At 36.7% G+C, this 19,628-nt stretch overlaps 1 protein-coding gene across 9 annotated transcripts in view; it reads left to right on the forward strand.

Moving 5' to 3' along the window:
- Positions 1-19,628, forward strand: part of APC (APC, WNT signaling pathway regulator) — a 145,489-nt gene that overhangs the window by 13,166 nt on the left and 112,695 nt on the right. For 8 of the 9 annotated variants that reach the window (XM_027874412.1, XM_027874414.1, XM_027874413.1 and 5 more), the window contains exon 2: positions 19,266-19,418. In XM_027874412.1, the coding sequence (XP_027730213.1) occupies positions 19,284-19,418 (135 nt within the window). In that variant the 5' untranslated portion in view covers positions 19,266-19,283. Of the gene's footprint in view, positions 1-19,265; positions 19,419-19,628 lie in introns of those variants that run through there. The other variant, XM_027874421.1, reaches the window with a different exon arrangement.

Raw genomic sequence — 19,628 nt, forward strand, 5'->3', positions numbered from 1 at the left:
CCTTTATTTTGCAATATTTATTCATAGATGCCTGAACTCATTTGCTAGATCTGGAGGTCATATCTCCTTGTTTTTCATACTGATTTATCTGTTTATGTTCAAGGTTATTGAGTTTTCTTCTGGAAATATTTGGTTCTTTTAGTCTTTTCTCCTTTTTATTTTCTTTCTCCTGTGATTGTGATTTCCTTGAAGTCAGGATCTCAAAGTATCTCAGCCTTCTCCCACACTGGGCAATTCACGTTTCACCAACCTAGCTCGGTCTTTGCCATAGGCTGACTTCTGGGCGATCAGAACTGGTCCTAGCTGGATGCTATGCTCTTTCCCGCAGTCTTGGTGGAGTGCTATGCAGCCTGCAGCGTGCAAGGTATCCTGTCCTGGTGATCTGTCCCACCCCCTCAGTCCAGAGCATGTTTTCCCTGGCAATTCAGAGTTCTACAGCTCTGGTGCTTCCAGGGGGCAGCCTCAGCAGGCAATGCAGACTTCTGCAGTCTGGAGCCAGGATCTCCGTGGCACTGGAAAGAGGCAGGGGTGGGTTTTGATATAAGCCTGTTTTGGGTCTTCAAGTGTGCCAGTGTGTGGTAAGGGAGGGTGCCTAGTGAGCTCAGGATCAGTGAGCTTAGTTCCTGGGTTTTGTTTTGTTTTGTTTCAGCCTTCTTTTGGAGCTGAAGTCGATTTATCTTTGGAACGTTTGAGAGGTCGTGGGGATTAGAGAAAATGTTTATACTGTGATAAAGGGAACTCTTATCTACTTGGCCTTGTATCTTTATGTTAATTTCCTGCATGTCTTGCAAATTAGCCTTATATTAGATAGTTGATTTAAAATTTAAGTCTTCTTTTAGCTGTGTTGAGTTTTATCAAAGCTTTCAAATTTTTATATATATATATATATATACACACACACAAAATGATTTCCTTTTTAGTCTTTTAAAATGTTCTCTTTTATAAGGTTTCGCATTTTATTCTAACCTTAAATTTGGCATATTGACATATCTCGATTCTCTTGGGACAGCTAAGTGTCACAGTGGGTGGAGTGCTGAGCCTGGAGTCAGGAAGATCTCAGTTCAGATTTGATCTCAGTTACTTACTGGCTGTGTGACCCTGAGTAAGTCACTTAACTTCCATTTACCTAAATTTTTTCATCTGTAAAATGGGGATAGTAATAATAGTACCTTACCCCATAGCACTGTTGCAAGGATCAATGAGATAATATTTGTAAAATACTTAGCAGTGTCTGGAATGTAATAGGTGCTATATAAATGTTAGCTATCGTCATCATTATTATTATTTTCTAATTTTGTTTTAATGATGTGGTCTTTTATATCATTATGACATAGTATAAAGGGTATACTGGGATATGGTATCTGAGGACCTGCGTTCAAATCATTACTCTGTCTGTATGTGAGCTTGGACATGTATAAATGAATAAGTGAAAAATCATTTAGCATATAATATGCTCCAGGCACTGTGCTAAGGCACTAAGGATACAAATTTAAAAAGTAGGACAGTACCTTTTTTAAGCTTGAGGGTATGGGATGGAAGGAACTTGTGGGGAGACAGCACATAGAGAGGTGAAGAGGCCCAAAAGGCAGTTTTGATCCAGGGAGTCACAGGGATGCTCAGTTGATCCATAGGTTGGTTGGTTGTTGTCCTTTATTCTTGAAGAGGACCAAAATGACATCACTATGCTAGAGTCAAGTTTCAGTGTGTCTGACTGTGGTTGATCAGGCCATTACAAACTCAGAATATTCTACCACAGGTCTGGCACAAATAGTCCGTGTGAACATTTGGGGTGTATTCTCTAAATTTGCACATCTTGTGTTACTTTTGAGCCGTTTCAGTTCTTCTTTGCTCGTAAAGTAGAGCATCTTCTCTGATGTGGGCATGCCATGCTGAGTGGTCCTGTGCCAGTGTCTCCCATGGCACACAATCAATTCCAAAGTTCTTAGGAGAGATCTTGTATCGCATCTTCTGACCACCGTATGAATGCTTGTCCTGTGTGAGTTCTCCATAAAATAGTCTTTTTGGCAAGTGTACATTTTGCATTCAAACAATATGGCCAGCCATTGGAGTTGCCCTCTATGAAGTAGTTTGAATGCTTGACAATTTAGTTCAAGGAAGTACCTCAATGTTTGCTGTCTTATCCCAATTGACACACTCTCCAGGAACACTGTCACTATTTTTGATGAGTGTGTCCAGAGCAAGAGGTGGAGGGTGTTGGAATTGTAAAGTGGCGGAGCATATGTCTTGTTTGAACAGTATGTGAAACATGGCCTGGTCTGGGACTGACTAGGTGTAGTGGGCTGGGTGAGTTTACAGTCATTAACCAATCAATACAGCTTAGTCCCAGGATGGGAATTTCAAAGCTGAATGAATTCACTCCACCAGGAACAGGAAGCATGATTTTTGAGCATATAATCTGAAGGTTGCTTTTCCAGATAGGAGAAACAGGGCATCAGCTGGACAGATGGCAAAATTAGGGTAGAAGGCTAGATTGGATGAAAGCTTTACAGTTCTTTTGTTATGCAACTTAATATCTTTGGGCCTAAGTTTCCTTGTCTATAAAATGAAAGGATTGACTTAGATGGTTTCTAAAGTCCCTTCTAGATCTGAGTCTGTGATACAATTTAGGTCATATCCATTTGGAATTTGTTGTGGTACATGGTTATGGAACTCATGAATCTACTCTTATATTGTTGGCATATAGTTCATTTTCATTTGTTACTTTCATTTTTAATATTGTTAATTTGGTTTTTCTTTTTTTAAGTCAGACAAGCTAATTAATGGTTTATCTACTAGTTTGTTTTTTTTTTCCTATTCTTAAACCAGTTTCTAGTTTATCAGTTCATGGTTTTGTTTTCAATTTTGTTAATCTCTTTGATTTTTAGAATTCCTGTTTTGGTGTTTAGTTGGGATTTTTTGATTTGTTGCTTTTCTGACTTTTTTTTTTAAGTTGCATTCCCAATTCATCGACTTATTCATTTTCTCTTTTGTTCATTAAAATGTTTAGTCAGCAAGTCAACAAACATTTATGAAGTACTTACAATATGCCAGGCACTTTACTTTGCACTGGGAATACAAATATAAGCAGAAAGACAAACCGTGCTCTCAAGGAACATACTTTCTGGTGGAGAAGGCCCCACATAAATGGAAGCTGAAGGTGTGGGGTTGGGGGATGGGGATGGCATTTGGTGTACACCTAGGGATGGAGAGTATTTCTAGTGTGGGAAGTGAAAGGGGGAGTCTGAGAAGGCTTCTTCAGTATGGTAAAGAAAGTTTGAAAAGTGAAGAGTAGAGCCTGAAGGGGTTGAAGACATGACTAGCCTAAGTTTTTTTCTTTAAGATCAAGGTTCTGTTTAGATCTTTCTGGATATACTGACTCTTATCCATAAAGTAAGCTATCTTTTCCATAGAGTCAGCTATCCTTCTCATAGAGTAAGCTTCACTTAGAACCATGTGATAAAGTGTCATGTTCAAGCAACAGCAAGGAGGCTAGTGTCACTGGTGTGGTGGGGAATAAGAAGACTGGAAAGGTGAGTAGGGCCTAGGTTATGAAGGGCTTCACAAGTCAAGCAAAGGTTTGTCCCTGTTGGAGTTGAGGAAGGACTCTTCAAACCAGGTCTGGCCTTGCCACTAGTAGTCTAGTCTTCTGGTATATCTGAAGACTATTTACTTAAAAAAGGGAATAGGGAATTTTCAACAATTAAGTGTATCAGAAAACCTCTGTTGCTTCTGGCAGTGTCATTAGGGTCTGGCCTCCCACTTTAGTGTAGTTCTCTAGCATATCTGAGGCATGTCCCTCTCTGAAGTGAGGCCGTCAAGGGAACATTCTGGGTTGAAAAGGTTGGGATACCTTCGGAGCCTTTAACTTTCTTTGGTAATCCTCAGAAGTCTTATGCCAAGGAAACTTTAATAGTTGGGTATGCCTAGAGAGGATGATCCCTGCCATCCCTCCAGGCAGGGAGGAAGGCAGATAGGTGGGCCGACTTCCAGCCAGTGTTTCCTGCCCACCTGCCTGCTAGAGAACTACACTAAAGTGGCTCTAAGTGTTTTCACTAGACACTCCCCCTGCCTGGAAAGTTCTCCCTCTTCATCTCTATCTCCTAGCTTCCCTGTTTTACTTCAGGTTCCAGATAATGTTCTGCCTTCCACAAGAAGCCTCTCCCTTAATCTTAATGCCTTCCATTCAAGACTACTCCCAATTTATCTCATATATATATACACACACACACACATATATATACATATATAAAAATGTATGTATATATCTATACACATGTATATGCATATATGTGTATAGATACATACATATATATATATATGTATGTATATAGTTTGTAAATAGTTGTTTTCATTTTGTCTTTCCTGGTTAGACTGTGGAGCTCCTTGACAACAGGGATTTCTTGCTATTTTTTGCTTTCTTTGTATCCTTAGTACTTAGCATACATAGTACTTACTGGCACAGAGCAGGTGCTTAGTAAATACTAGTTAATACAATTTTTGTATACTATAGGAATTGGCTCATAATAGGAAGACCACAGGCTGCCGGGACTACAATTTTAATAATTCATCTGTCTCTAAATTCTTTTTTCCCACTTTCATTACATCTCCTGAGGAGGATAGTCCCTGGCATCCATGAAGGACTGGGCTGAGTTCTGGCCCCAGGAAAATTATGAGATATCTTTAGAAGACAATTTTCTTTATTTTTCCCCAACCAATTTCATTTTGTGGCCTTGGAACTACCATATCTAATCATTAGCCTCTTGCCGTCCCTTGAATTCAGCTTTAAATCCCTCTCATACATACACATACTCCTCTGTTAAGTATTTAAATGTCTATCTTCCATTGAAAATTTGTTTTCTTTTTTCATTTGCCAACTACTCTTTCACCCAAGTCACTGATAAAAATAATGAGTAGAACAGAATTGAAGGCATATTTCTTTGGCACTCCTGAAGAGACCTACCTCCATCTAGGTTATTAACCCATTTATTGACATTTTTGACTATTAACATTCATTGAGTTCCAAATCAAGACTATACTGAACAGTTAACATCTCTCCATCTTGTCCAAAAGGATATCATGACTTTGTCAAATGTTGTGGGGGAGGATAAGGGAGGGAGAAAAAAAATGCCCAGTTGCAGAAAAAATGAAATTAAAATGCTTTAAATCACTGATAATTAGATAAATGAAATTAAAGCAGCTCTCAAGTTCCAGCTCATACCCATCAGATTGCCATTGCCGAGAAAAAAAAAAGGAAAATGACAAATGTTACAGGGGCTGCAAGAATTCATTTATGCATGTTGGTGAAGCTGTAAAGTTATCTAGCCATTCTGGAAAGCGATTTGCAATTAGGCTCTCCCTATATTTCTAGACTGTACATACTCTTTGACCCAGTGCTACCTCTATTAGGCCTTGATCTCAAAGAAATAAAAAAAGAAGAAAAAGATACCATATGTACAAAAATAATGTTTCTTTTGTAGTTACAAAGAACTGGAAACTAAGAGGGTGCCTATAAATTGAGCAAAGTCCAATAAACAAACTGAAGTATATAAATGTAATATACTTTTGCCCTGTAAAAACATAGAAAGTAGGGGCAGCTAGGTGGTGTAGTGGATAGAGCACTGGCCCTGGATTCAGGAGGACCTGAGTTCAAATCCTGCCTCAGACACATAACACTAGCTGTGTGACCCTGGGCAAGTCACTTAAACCCCACTGCCTAGCCCCCCCCCAAAAAAAACAAAAAACCCCAACATAGAAAGAGATGGTTTCAAAGATAACGGGGATGACTTGCACAAACTGATGCAGACTGAAGGAGGCAAAACCAGAAGAAAAATGTCTGCTATAACATCTATATTATAAGATTGAAGAGTTTTGAAAGACAGTTCTGATGAGTATGAAGAATGCTACCTACCCCCTGCGATGGAACTAATATACCAAATGAGACACACGTTTTTGGAAATCACCACTATATAATGTGTTTTGCTTGACTCAGCATATTTGTTACATGGATTTTTTTTCTTTTTTCTTTTTTTCAGTGAGGGGAGCAGAGACAATACATTTTTATTTGGTACATAAAAAATACTTTTAAAAGTATATTGGGGTTTTTTTGAAGTCAAAAAAGCATTAAGTGCCTTTTGTTTAGTAAGCACTTATTTATTAAATGCATATTATTAAGTCCTACACTGTGTGCCAGCCAATGTAGTCAAAGGATCTGGTTTGAATTCCCTTCCTTCTACTTGTGTGACCTGAAGCCCTCATATCTACGATGAGATGACGTGACCTCCGTGGTCCCTTCTTCTCTAAACCTATGATTCTATGAACTTGTGACCTATATGCTTTTTTTTTCAAGTTTATAAATTCATGCACATGTCAGTCATTAAACATTTATTAAGTACCATCTATATGCCAGGCACTGTGCTGAACTCTGGGGATACAAAAAGAGGGCAATAAATATTTTCTGCCATTAAGGAGCCTGCAGTCAAATCGGGGAGACAACAAGCAAACATATGTATAGATAATCTATATAGTATAAATAGTAAATAATTAAAAGAGGAAAGGCAGTAGTATTTAAGAGTGGGGTATATATCAAGGGTAACTTTGACCAAATGGGCTAGTGAATAAAGTATCAGTCCCCCACCACCTTTGGATCCCTTTGGAGAGAGCCTTATGCTCTCTTCCCCTACCACTCCCCTCCGAGAATGGATAACAGTTTCCATCACCGGCTTTGGGGGTGGTGGGAGGGTGAAGGATCATTTTTAGGGCTGTGGCCAGTCTTGTGCTATGGGGTGGGGTCTTTGCTTTCAGCCCCAGACTGGCTTTGAAAGGGTATGAGCAGCAGCTGTGTAATCTGCTGATTGCTGATCAGAGCTCATCACATCCCCTGATGGGAACTGGGGGATTGGCTGACTGAGCTTGCACGTGACTGGCATGTGGTTGTATTGGCGCAGCCGGGTAGGGGGTGTCACTGGAGATGGAATGGAAGTGCAGCCAGGTTCGGAAATGGGGTAGGTGCTGGAATCAGGCAGCAGCATTTGCTGCAGAGGGGGAGGGGATGATGAAAATGACTATGTAAAGGCTACATATTCGGCCCACTCCCAGAAGCCCCATGCAGCTTGGAGGCTTTTTGTGAGCTTGGCTTACTTCATTAGAAGTGTCCTCTGTTGCATGTCAAGCTGGAGAGGGTTGTTTTTCCTTTTACTGCAGGGGTGACCAACGATGGCTTTCCTGTGGTTCTGATCTGGGTGTTTGACAGCAGAGGAAGAAGGGGGAGGGTAGGAATGTCAAGAGAGGCAGAGGGGAGAAAAAGTAGCTTTTGTTGCAAGAACTGGGTTTTGTTTTAATAAAGCCTTTTGACATGAAAAAAGCAGAATAACAGTATCTAAGGAAACGGGTACAGGATAACAAAGAATGGAGCAGATTCATGGCGAGTAGTAAAAGCTTTAGTACATTGAAGTCTTCCTGTTTCCTCTGCCACAGTAACTGCAGCAAGCAGCCGCCGCCAAAGGGAGGGATAGGGATACAAAGCGACTGCTTATTCCTTGATGTGGATCTAGCAGAACCATAATGAAGCATTTCTGGGGAAAGAAGGAAGAGCGTGAGGCAGGTACTGCAGAGCTTACATGTGATCTGTTGAATGATGAAAATTTGGTTGCCAGTAGTCTGCATGCTATTGTGAAATATCTAAGCAAACTCTCTTTGAATAGGGTGTCAGAAAGATACTGGTGTCTTTGTTAGTGACAGGATATGGTGGCTTTTTGTGGTTGACTGTAGCATTTTCTCCTGTGCCGAGCTGAAACAGGAATTGAGAGCCTATGGTACGTTGCTGGCCTGAGAAATCCATTTATGAGAAGCTTTATTATTAAGTTGAGTGCAAGTGCTATAATAAATAAGAAATTGGGGTTTTTTTAAATAGTGGAAGAATAGAGACTTGTGAATGCTTAATCTAATGGAATGTTCTGACATTTTGATTTTACATTACAAAAGAGATATTCAAAATCTGTGATTTAACCCAAATCCTATAGGAAAGCTTAATACATTATTTATGAAGCAGTGAGCCCTTTCTCTTCCTTTGTTAGGTGCAGCTTTTATGCCATTAATTAGGTCACCCCAAAACTGATCATTCTAGGTTATAAAATGCTTTGTGTAGGGTTTGCTAATGTTACTTTGGTAGATTTGGTATATTTAGAAGCCATAGTTTTACTCCTATTCACTTTGGAATAAAATGGCATAACATCTAGAAGCAATTCTTAAATCATCAGATCATAGCTTTTCTTTTATGTGCGGTTAGGTGTTAAGAAATAATTTTTAAGACAATACAAGAAATGTGTTTTAAAATGTGGATATATTTTCTGTTTTCTGTGCAGAATTGTGAATTGAATAAAAGCTGAATTTATTGTGGCTTAATGTTTTATTCCTTATAGTTATAGTAGCTACATGCCACACCCCCAAGGAGAGATGGCGCTTGTTCCATAAAAATCACTTAATATCAGATACAATATCCCTTAAATTTTTTTGGGTGCTGATTCTTAAGTCTGAGATCATTAGATTCTGAAATAATTCAGTTTTTAAAAATTGATTGGAATCTAAGAAAAATGTGTTTTTTAACTTTAGATGTCAGCATTATTTTTTGAACTAGAAGGAATTTACATAATTTTAAATGAAACTCTAAAAAGTTTTCCCCCAATGACAATTTAATTAATTTCTCTGTTTACCACTTTCTTTCTGTTAAATTTAACATTTTTATGTAAAAGAAATAAGCAACATATTAGGGATTTCATGTATAATTTTTTTCTGGGTGAAATTAAAAATACCATTGACTATGAGAATAAATTTGAATTTTTTATACTTGAGAAATTTTATTTTTGTACTTGAGAAATTGCGTTGAACATAAGTTAGGCTAAGAGTTTTTTGTTAGGTTGTATTTCTATGAGTCTAATTTTAAAATCTAATATCAGAACTGTAAAATCAGTTGTAGTTGAGACTGAAATGCTATACCAAAAATAGCTGACTCATTTAAATTCCAAATCATACTTCAGTGACAAATTACAATTACAATGACAAATTATGATATCCTGGGGTTAAGAATACTCTTAATGTTTTAGCCATCCAGAAGTTAACTGAGCTTAAGTTAAATATGATACTTTAGAATTAACATGCTGAATATATGACATTTTAAAAAAGTTGTATGTTATATATATATGCATGTATATGGAAATGCTTATAGTTAGTTTTTATTAGAATAACAAAAGATAAAAATTATACATATTTTTAAAAAGACAATGATAAAGCCTATGCTAGCTAATTTCATCATAAAGCAAAAAAGGAAATGTAGAGGAATACAATATCCTTCACAAAGTTGAAGCTTTCATTTTTAGAGTATGCATAAAATATAGAGAGGAGAACCTTCTTGAATTAAATTTCTTGGAAAAGTAGTGAAATTATTTCTATTCTCTCATGTGACAGACTATTATAGATGAGGAGACTAGACCTACCCACAAGTAGTAAGTAGCAGAACCAGAATTCAAACCCAAGTCTGTTGACTCCAAGTCCAATGTTGTAGTGAAAATTTATTTATTTAATGCTTTGAAGCTTTACAAAACAACCCTGTGAGATAGGTAGTATAAGTATTAAACAGCTATTTTAAAACTGAGGAACTCAGAGATTAAGCCATTTTTCCTTGTGGTAACACAACGAGGAAGTATCTCAGAACTAGGATTCAGACTCAGGTTTTCTGATTGCAAGTGTACCATTATTTCCACCACACTATGCTGTTTCCATGTACCATGTAAGATTATCTAGGGGCAATCAGAAATAGACTTTTCTTAACTGCAAATTCAATGAACTCTGCAGATTAAAACAGCTAGCTCATATTCCTTTTATTGCCAAATTTAATCACCTTTTCTTAATCCTCATCCTTCTTGACATTTCTGCAGTATTTAACACTGTGGATCTTAGTCTTCTTTGGGGTGTGGTAAATGTTCTCTGCTTTCACAGTATTCCTCTCTCTTCCTCTTACCCAGGCCATGCTCATTAACCATGAGTGACCTTCAAGGTTTTATCCTGGGCTCTCTTTTCTCCCTGTATGCTGTTTGACTTCATGATCTCATCAGTTCCCATGGATTCAATTTCAGATCGTTTGTCCAGCTCTATCTTATAACTTCCTTCCATTCTTTCATCTCCAACTACTTATTAGGTATCTTGAATTTGATGTCCTTTCTCCTTTCCACAACATGTTCAAAACTGAACATGACCTTCCCCTCTTCATAACTTCCTTATTATTATCAAGGGCACTACCCACTCTCCTAGTCGTTGCCCAAGCCCACAATCTAGTTGTCATTTTCAACTCTTCATTCTCTTACCCCACGTATCTAATGAGTTGCCAAGTGCTATTGATTCTACCTCTGCAACTTCCCTTGTATTTTTCCCTTTCTCTCCTCTGACATTGCCACCACCTTTGTGTAGCATAGACAATAGTCACAACTATAATATTACAGTAATCTTTGGTTGGTCTCCATGATCTTCCTAAACCACAAGTCTGGCTCCTCCTATTCCATTAACTTTAGTGGTTCCCTAGTGCCTCTAAGATGACATATAACATCCTTTGGCTTTTTTAAAACGTGATTTTATTAAATTTTTTGTTACATTTTAAATTCCTGTCTCCCTCCCCACCCAGAGCTAGGAAAGGCCACCATTTGACAGGGGTGTGTGTGTGTGTGTGTGTGTGTGTGTGTGTGTGTGTGTGTGTGTGTGTGTGTGTGTGTACAAACCCTATTACGCATACTTCCATTTATCCATTCTTTTTCTGGAGGTAGAATAGTATTTTCTTTCATAGGACCTTTGCTAGTTCTTCACAATTGTTCTTCGAACAATATTGCTGTTACTATACAAAATGTTCTCTTGGTTCCGTTCCTTTCACTTTTCATTGTTTCTTACAAGTCCTTTGGCTTTTAAAGACCTTCATAACCTTTTCTACCTTTTCAGTCTTCTAATAGCTTATTCCCCTCTAAGTTCTCTATGATCCAGTGAAACTGACCACATTGCTATTTCTCATAGAAGACACTATATAAATGCTTATTCTTTCCCTTTCTCTTTTACATCTCAGAATTTTATGAAAGTAGACCAAAGGTCTTTTGTTGTCAGTTTTCTCATCCGTTCCTCATACATTTCCTTTTTTTTTTCCTTTTCGATGAAATTAGCTGCTATAGGCTTTACCATTGTCTTTAAAAATTACATTTTTATCTTCAGGATAAAAAAACCTAACAAGTATGAGCATTTCCATATATATTACATACAATTTTTTAAAGTTTATAATATTTTCAGCATTAATTCCAAAACTGTCATACTTACCTGAGTTTTCCTCTGAACGTTCTTCCCTCCTGTCGTGTACTTTTTCTTAATGCTTCATTGATGCTCGTATTCTTTTTTGTTCTGCCTCACTATCATTATCTCCCTTCTCAATTTCCCCCCAAAAGAAACCCCCCCCCAAAAAAACCCCATCCCTTTGTGATCAGTAAGCATTATCAAACAAAACAAATCCTTTTGTCCTCTTCTGTGCAGTTTTTAAAAGATACTTCTGTAACTCTCTTTTCTTCTTTTTTTTTTGATAATACTACCTTCTACCTCTTTTGCTCCCCAAACTCCTCTTCAAATAAAAAAAAGTATAACAAAATTATTGAACCAAAAAACCAGCAAAACAATTTCACACAATTGCCATGTCCAAAAGTGCACATTTCATTGTATACGTTGAGTCCATTACCCCTCTGTCAGGAAGTGAGTGACATGCTTCTGAAATATTGTTCAGTCATTGTATTTAACTGTTTTAAGTCTTTTAGAGTTGTTTTTCTTTTGAATGCCACAGTTATTTATAAATTGCTCTGGTTCTGCTCACTTTTCTTTGTATTGGTTCATACAAGTCCTTCCAGGTTTTTCTGAGTCTATTCTCTTTTGTCATTTCATGTTGTGCAGTAATTTTCTTTTTTATATCATAATTTGTTTAGCCATTGCCCAACTGATGGTACTCTCTCTTAGTTTCTAGTTCTTTTTTATACTAAAAATTTCATGCTAAGAGTATTTTGTACTTGAAAGTCCTTTCCTTTTAATTCTTTGTAGGTCTGGATCAAAGGGTGGATATTGACAGTTTGGTGATTTGGGGGGGGAGTATCGTTTTCCAGAAAAGCTGTATTAATTCACAACTACGTGATGATGCATTTGTGACTTTTTCCATATCCCCTCCAACAATTGTCACTTTTTTTTGGTCATCTCTGCCTATTTGTAGAGTATTTGTGTTTGTAGGAACAACTTCAGGGTTATTCCAATGAACATTTACCTTATTATTAGTGATTTCAGTTAGCAAGTATTTATTGAGCGCCAACTAACTGTATGCCAAGCACTGTTCTAAGTGCTGAAAATATAAAGAAAGACCAAAAAAACTGACCCTTAACCCTACTCCAAACCAAAAACATTCCCTGCTCTCAAGGAGCTTATGGTCATAGGGCAGACAATATGGAAATGATTATGTCCAAGCAAGATGTGTGTGTGTGAATATATGTGTGTGTGTGTGTGTGTGTGTGTGTGTACATATGTATATATGTATATATATAAGTATATATATTCATATACATGGTGTGATAAATTGGAAATAATCAACAGAGAGAAAGCCCTAGCATTAAGGAGGGTATGGAAAGGCATCTTACAGAAGGTAGAATTTAGTTACAAAGACATAAAAGAAACAAGGGAAGTTAGGAGAGTAGGGATGAGGAGAGAGAATTTCAATCATTGGAGAACAACAAGTGAAATTACTAGGCATTGAGAGATTGGATACTCAATGTCACTAGATGACACAGTACATGATGGATTGTGAGGAATATACTAGAAGAATTTTTTTTTTTTGAGTTTTCATATGATTGTGAATAACTTGCCTTCTTTTGAGAATATCTTCTGACCATTTATACACTAGGAAATGGGGAGTGTTCCTATATTACCTCCCTGTATATCTTAGATACTATTGGAAATGGGAGAGTGACTGAAACTTTTGGTATAGAGAACTCCCAGATGAGGAAGCTTACCAATAATACATAGTATCATTCTTGGGACTTGAAAGTGTTTTTTAAAGAGTTGCTTAGAGGTCTCACAAGTTAAGTTACTTGTCCAGGGGTTTCACAGCTTGTGTGTTAGAGGTAAGACTTTGAATCAAAGTCTTCCTGGCCATGAAGTCAACTTTCTAGCCACTGTTCCACATTGCTTGTCATATTTTTAAAAAAATTTGCTACAAAGATTTTTCCTGAGATTTTAACTGCAACAATTTTGTTCAAAAGCTTTTAAACTTTATTTAATCAAAATTGTTCATTTTCTCTTCTGTGGTCCTCTCAAACTCGTTTGGTCAAGATCTCTATCAATAATTGCAAAAGGTATCTCCTTCCTTTTTCTTTTATTTATGATGTAACCTTTAATATCTAGGCCATATATCCATTTGGAGCTTATTGTGATTCTATATTGTGAGATGTTGGTCTAACCCTAATTTCCTCCAGACTGCTTTTTAGTTTTTCTATCAAATAGAGAAAACTATCTCAGTAATTGTTTTCTTTCTTTCTTTCTTTCTTTTCCTGAACACTATGCCATCTGGGTCTGGTATTCTAATCAATCCCACTCATGAGCTTTTCAATTTTTTTAAACTACTATGAACCAAATTTGATGATCAGTGATCTGTAGTATAGATTGTGATCTGGTACTACTGAAAAAAAAAAACCCATCATTCCCACTTTCTTTTATTATTAATCTTGAGGTTCTTAATCTTTTCTTCCTCCTCCATATAAATTTTTTCTTTAACTGTAAAGTAATCCTTTGCTATTTTGATTGGGATGGCAATGAATAAATAAATATAGGTAATTTTGTTATTTTTATTATTGTCATGGTTGAAAGAAGAACAATTAATATCACTCCAGTTATTTTGGTAGGTTTTTATTTCTGCAAATATCTGCTGTATTCATCATTGTTGATTACTCTCTTTTCCTGAATCCTTTCTTCTCTAGATTTCCCTGACACTGCTTTGTTCTGGTTTGCCTAATACCTGTCTTACTGTTCCTTTGTCTTCTTTCCTGGTTCATCCCCATAACTGTTAGCACTCCCCAAGGGTATGTTCTAGGCCCTCTTAACCCTCTACTTTCTCTATTGGTAGCCTCATCAGTCTTTAGGGATTTAATTATCCTATGCAGTTGACTCCCATATTTGTATATCTAGCCACAGTTTCTTCTCTGAGCTTTAATTATGTATCATTAGTTGCCTATTTGACATGTCAAGACTGGATGTCCTGGAGACTTCCTAAATTCACTGTGTCTAAAACTAAACTCATTATCTTTCCCCGTAAACTAGGGCTTCTTAGTCTTTTTTGTGTCACGGACTTCTTTGACAGTTTGTTGAAGCCTGTGGACCCTTTCTCAGAATAATGTTTTTAAATAATTTTAAGGAAATACTAAATTTCACATTTAGAAGTTAGTGAAAATAAATGTCGTATTTTTCTCTCAGAGGGCTGAAATCTAAAGGGTCTCTGGACCCAGGTTAAGAATCCCAGACCTAAACCCTTCCTTCTTATAAACTTGTCAATTTCTGACAAAGGTACCACCATCCTCCCATTCTTCCAGGCTTGTAATCTTGGCGTTATCTTAATTTCCTCACTGTTTTTCACCCCACATATCTAATCACTTGCCATATCTTGCCATTTATACTGTCAAAATAGCTCTTGCATCTCACTCCTTTTCTTCTTTCACGTATTAGTTTAGGCCCTCATCATTTCTCCTGGATTATTGGATCAAGCTTCCTAATTGGTCTCCCTTCTTCAGGTTTCTCATTACTCTAGTCCATCCCACAACTTGCTGCCAAAATAATTTTCTTTAAGCCCAGATCTCACAATAAAACTCTCCTTAACCAACTCCGGTAGCTTCCTGTTGCCTCTAGGAGAAAATATAAATTGCCCTGTTTAGTTTTTAAAGCCCCATGCAATCTGGCCTTTTTTGATAGACTTTATGCCCCCTACAACACTCTAATATAGCCAAACTGGCATTCTTTCTGTTTCTCAAACACTACATTTCTCTCTCATCACTGTGCCTCTGCAGGGGCTCTCCCCTGCCTGGAATGTACTTCTTCCTGACCTCTGTCCACCTTATAATACTCCCTCTTCCATTAAGACACGGCTCAAGCATATGAAGCCTTTCCTGATCTGCTCATGACCTCCTTTTTCTGTTTAACTACTTTGAATATGTTTATATTTACTTAATAGTTAATTTCCCTTTTGAGAAATCAAATCCTGTACTACCTTCATAATTCTAAAGCTACCTGATTTCATGACTTGAAACTCATAAGAAATTAACATGTATCTGTACACATCTGTCTGTCCGTCCATCCATCCATCCATCCATCCATCCATCCATCCATCCATCCATCTATCTATCTATCTATCTATCTATCTATCTATCTATCTATCTACCTATCTACTTACCTGTCTGGCTGTTTTGTTGAGTTAGTCCAACCCCTTCATGTTACAGATGAGAAACTGATGCCCCAAGGGGTGAAGTGACTTGACCTAGTCACTATAATATATTATAATATTTTAATATAATAATAGTGAGTAGTAAAGTTACACCTGGAATGAGGCTCTCTGACTTCAGAGACAGTACCATTTTTATTCCTGACTTAAACCAAATAGGATGGACATTTCACATACTCAGATCAGAAAAAGAGGATTGTGTATTAAACTACAGGTATCTATTATATACAGCTTGATCAACTTGTAGTTTTCAAAACTTCTGCTTGTCTGTCCTTTCTGTCCTTCCTTCTGTTCTTTTCTCTGTAATTTAAAAAAAAAAGATACCTCAGTGATGCCCTTTTTCCTTTTTTTGACCACTTTTTTATCCCTATCCACCCTTGACCTCCCACCTTAACCCCATTGGGGGAAAAATGAAAAACAATACCCATGTGACAAATATATAGAGTCAAGTGAAACAGATATTACATACTGTCTGAAAATGTATTTATTATTCTGTAGCTTGATTCCTTCCTCTCTTTCAAGAGGTAAGTTGCATACTTCAACATTATTCGTAGTTGTTCATTGCATTAATCAAAGTTCTCAAGTTCAAAGCTGTTTTTCTTTATAAAGTTGTTATTGTATAAATTTTTGTCCTTATTCTCACTTCATTCTGCATCAGTTCATACAAGTCTTCCAGGATTCTCTGTGAAACTGTCCATTTCATCACTTCTTATAGTCCATTACATTTATATGTCATAATTGGTTTTGCTCTTCCTCTTCAACTTTGCTTGCTGACCTCTCAGGCTTCCTTTAAATACCAACTAAAATTCCATGTTTTACTGAAACGCCTTCCCTACCCCTCTTAATTCCAGTGCCTTCCCTCTCAATTATTTCTAGTTTATCATATATATAGCTTGCTTCTTATATGTTGTTCTTGTTAAGTCATTTAAGTCATGTCCAACTCTTCATGACCCCATTTTGGGATTTTCTTTTGCCATCTCCCCTTCAGCTCATTTTACAGATGAGGAGCTGAGGCAAACAGGGTTAAGTGACTTGACCAGGGTCACAGAGCTAGTAAGTGTCTGAGGCTGGATTTGAACTCAAGTCTTCCTGACACTAGGCCTGGTGCTCTATCCATTGTGCAACCTAGCTACCCATAGTTGTTTTGTATGTATTTATTTGTATCTTGTCTTTTCCCCCACCCCTTTGAATTATAAGCTCCTTGAGGGCAAGGGCTGTTTTTTATCTCTCTTTTTTTTTTTTGTATCCTCGTTGATAAACACAGTGCCTGGCACATAATAGATACTTAATAAGTGTTTAATAATTGATTTGATTAATTTAAAGTAGTATAGTATTAATTTTTTGCTGCTACTAAAGAGATGGCTGTCCTGGATATCCTCCTTAAGTGGAAGTTTTCTACCCTACATTTAGAGGGGCCTAATGATAGAGGGTACTGATGACGTGAATACCAAGGCTGATTTGATCTTTCAGGATAGGAAATAAAGATATTATCTTAGTATTCCCCAGAGCACTGAAATGCATTTTACTCTAAAAATACATTGAATTATCTTATTTGGTATGTTTAAAATTACATGTTTAGACAAAATTAAAATCAATACATTTAACACTAAAGCCGACTGAACATAATTTAATCTGTGAGAAATCTCTTATTATATAATCCTTTAGGATATCTTTTTTGGACAAAATTATCTTCATACTTTTGAAATCTGAAAGTGTCTATTTGGAGAGATTCCCAGTTGAAGCAATTACTGTAAACTCTTAGATAGCATTTAATTAATTCACTCATCCCCACATTGTATTTTTTTAAATATTATCCTATAGTTCAAAGCTACTTTTAAGTATAACTTTATCTCTAGCCTTGCTTTCTTTTTTAAACCCTAGACTCTATATCTAAAACTAAAGCTCATCATCCTCTCACAACTCCCCCCCACACACATACAGACACACTTAATGTCTGTTTCATTAATAAAATACTTTATGTCAAGATCTCTTAGTACTTCTAAAGTACCAGCTCATTCTCAGCAATCCCATAAGGTTAAGTAGAAGTTCTTTCCCTTTGTACCAGTAGAGATAAGGATAAATACTGGACCTGTGGCATAGTGAACACCCAAATGAGGTCTTAAAGCAAGCTTGCACAGCCTAGGGCCACTGGGCACGTGTGAAAAATGTAGGGAAAAATATCCTTTGCATGTAGAGGAAATCCTTTAGAGGGCTGCGAGCTGCCTGCAGATTGTACTGGCCTGTCTTAGAGAGTTCCCAGAGCACTGAGAGATTAAGTGACTTGCTTAGTCACACAGCCATAATGCTTCAAAGGTGAAAGTTGAACCTATATCTTCCTGCCTTCAAGGTTAGTTCTCTCTGTTGGTGTACCAGCATTGCTTCTGTTTGTACCAATAAGAATAAATATACCTAAAGTTTCTGTTTGGCCACAATGAGCTGGAGATTTAACTAGATATAGAGTAAATATCTTTGATCCCATGCTTTTGTTATGTAATTTTTCTATCTTTTGATATCAAAGACCTCTTTTAGTACTTATAGTTGCATTGCATAAACTGTAAGAGCTGAAAGGAACCTTAAACTGCCTTCCTTTTCTCCCCCCACCCTTACTTATCCCTAGAAATAACTATCACTGACTTTTTTCACATCTCTACTTCTTAGAAGGCTCCCCTACTATAACAATATCTTGTGGTCCTTAAATCTCCGTTTTAGGATTCCACAAGGCCACATACATCTTAGAATGATAATAGAATCTTTTTCTTCTGTTTTAGTGAAATCCCAGTTTGTATTCATGTTTACATTTATTGTATTAAAAAAAAAGCTCATTATAGTGTTGTCCTCATGGTCTGTTGTATGAACTTTTTCATGCAATCCTTAGATATTTCAATAACTAATTTAGGTGAGGGACCTTATATTGAATTCTTGTATTAATAGTGTCACAGTTCTAATGTATTTTCTGAGACATCTATGTGAGAATATGATTTTTAAAACTCACATAATTCATATTGCATTTTGGGGAGAATAAAATTTTTTCAATAGTTGCGCAACAGAACAGATTTTTAGTATATTGTCATTCAGATTGGTAAAATGTGTCTGTATATGAGTCAAGGTTATATAAAATGTTACCTGGAAGAAATCCTAATTCATAGAGATGATTTTCTTCAAACAGAGAGTGTGTATGTATATGAATATACACACACACACACACACAAACATTGTGGAAATTCTGTTATTTTTAAATAGCTTTGAAAGCCTTGAGGACTCTTGATTAGTGCAGTGATCAAGCACGGTTCCAGATGAAGCATGCTGCCCACTTCCCAACAGAGACGTGATTGACTTAGGGTACAAAAGAAGATATTTTTTGGATATAGCCAGTGCAGGACTTGGTTTTGCTTGATTATGCATATTTGTTATACGTTTTTTTTCCCCCTTTCCTCACTGGTGAGGGAGAGTAAGAGGGAAAGAAAATTCATTTTTGATAATTGAAAACAAAATTAAAACTAAATTCTGTTTGCCTCAATAGAAGACATCACTTTTTTGTACAATTTTCCTAGAAATTTAATCAAAAGATCCTGATTGCTGCCTTAATTCAAAGAATCTGGGGCATACAGTTTAATTCTAAAACCTTTATGTATTATTTGGAAATAAATGTTAGGGAAGAGGTTGATTTTCCCCTTCCTTTTAAATAAGAAGCTTTTGGTAGAAAAATTCAAAATTATTTTTAATTTCATAGGTCCAAGGGTAGCCAAGGATGGCTGCAGCTTCATACGATCAGTTGTTAAAACAAGTTGAGGCACTGAAGATGGAGAACTCAAATCTTCGACAAGAGCTAGAAGATAATTCCAATCATCTAACAAAACTGGAAACTGAGGCATCTAATATGAAGGTATTAAGAATGTTCTTTCATTCTAGTTGGGGTTTTTGTATTCATTTTTTTCCCCCGTGTAAAAGGAGGTTGAGAGAGAGTATCCAAAATTTCAGTAGACCAGGAGGGTGAGTATGACTTATTCCTCCTTTAAAATGCAATTTTAAAATGAAGGATTGTTATGAAGCTTTTGCTGAGGATCTCCGGATTTTCTTGTCCCTGTCTTGTCCC

Source organism: Vombatus ursinus, unplaced genomic scaffold (genome assembly GCF_900497805.2).
Source record: "Vombatus ursinus unplaced genomic scaffold, bare-nosed wombat genome assembly UNPS02014807.1, whole genome shotgun sequence".
Classification (NCBI taxonomy): Eukaryota; Metazoa; Chordata; class Mammalia; order Diprotodontia; family Vombatidae; genus Vombatus; species Vombatus ursinus.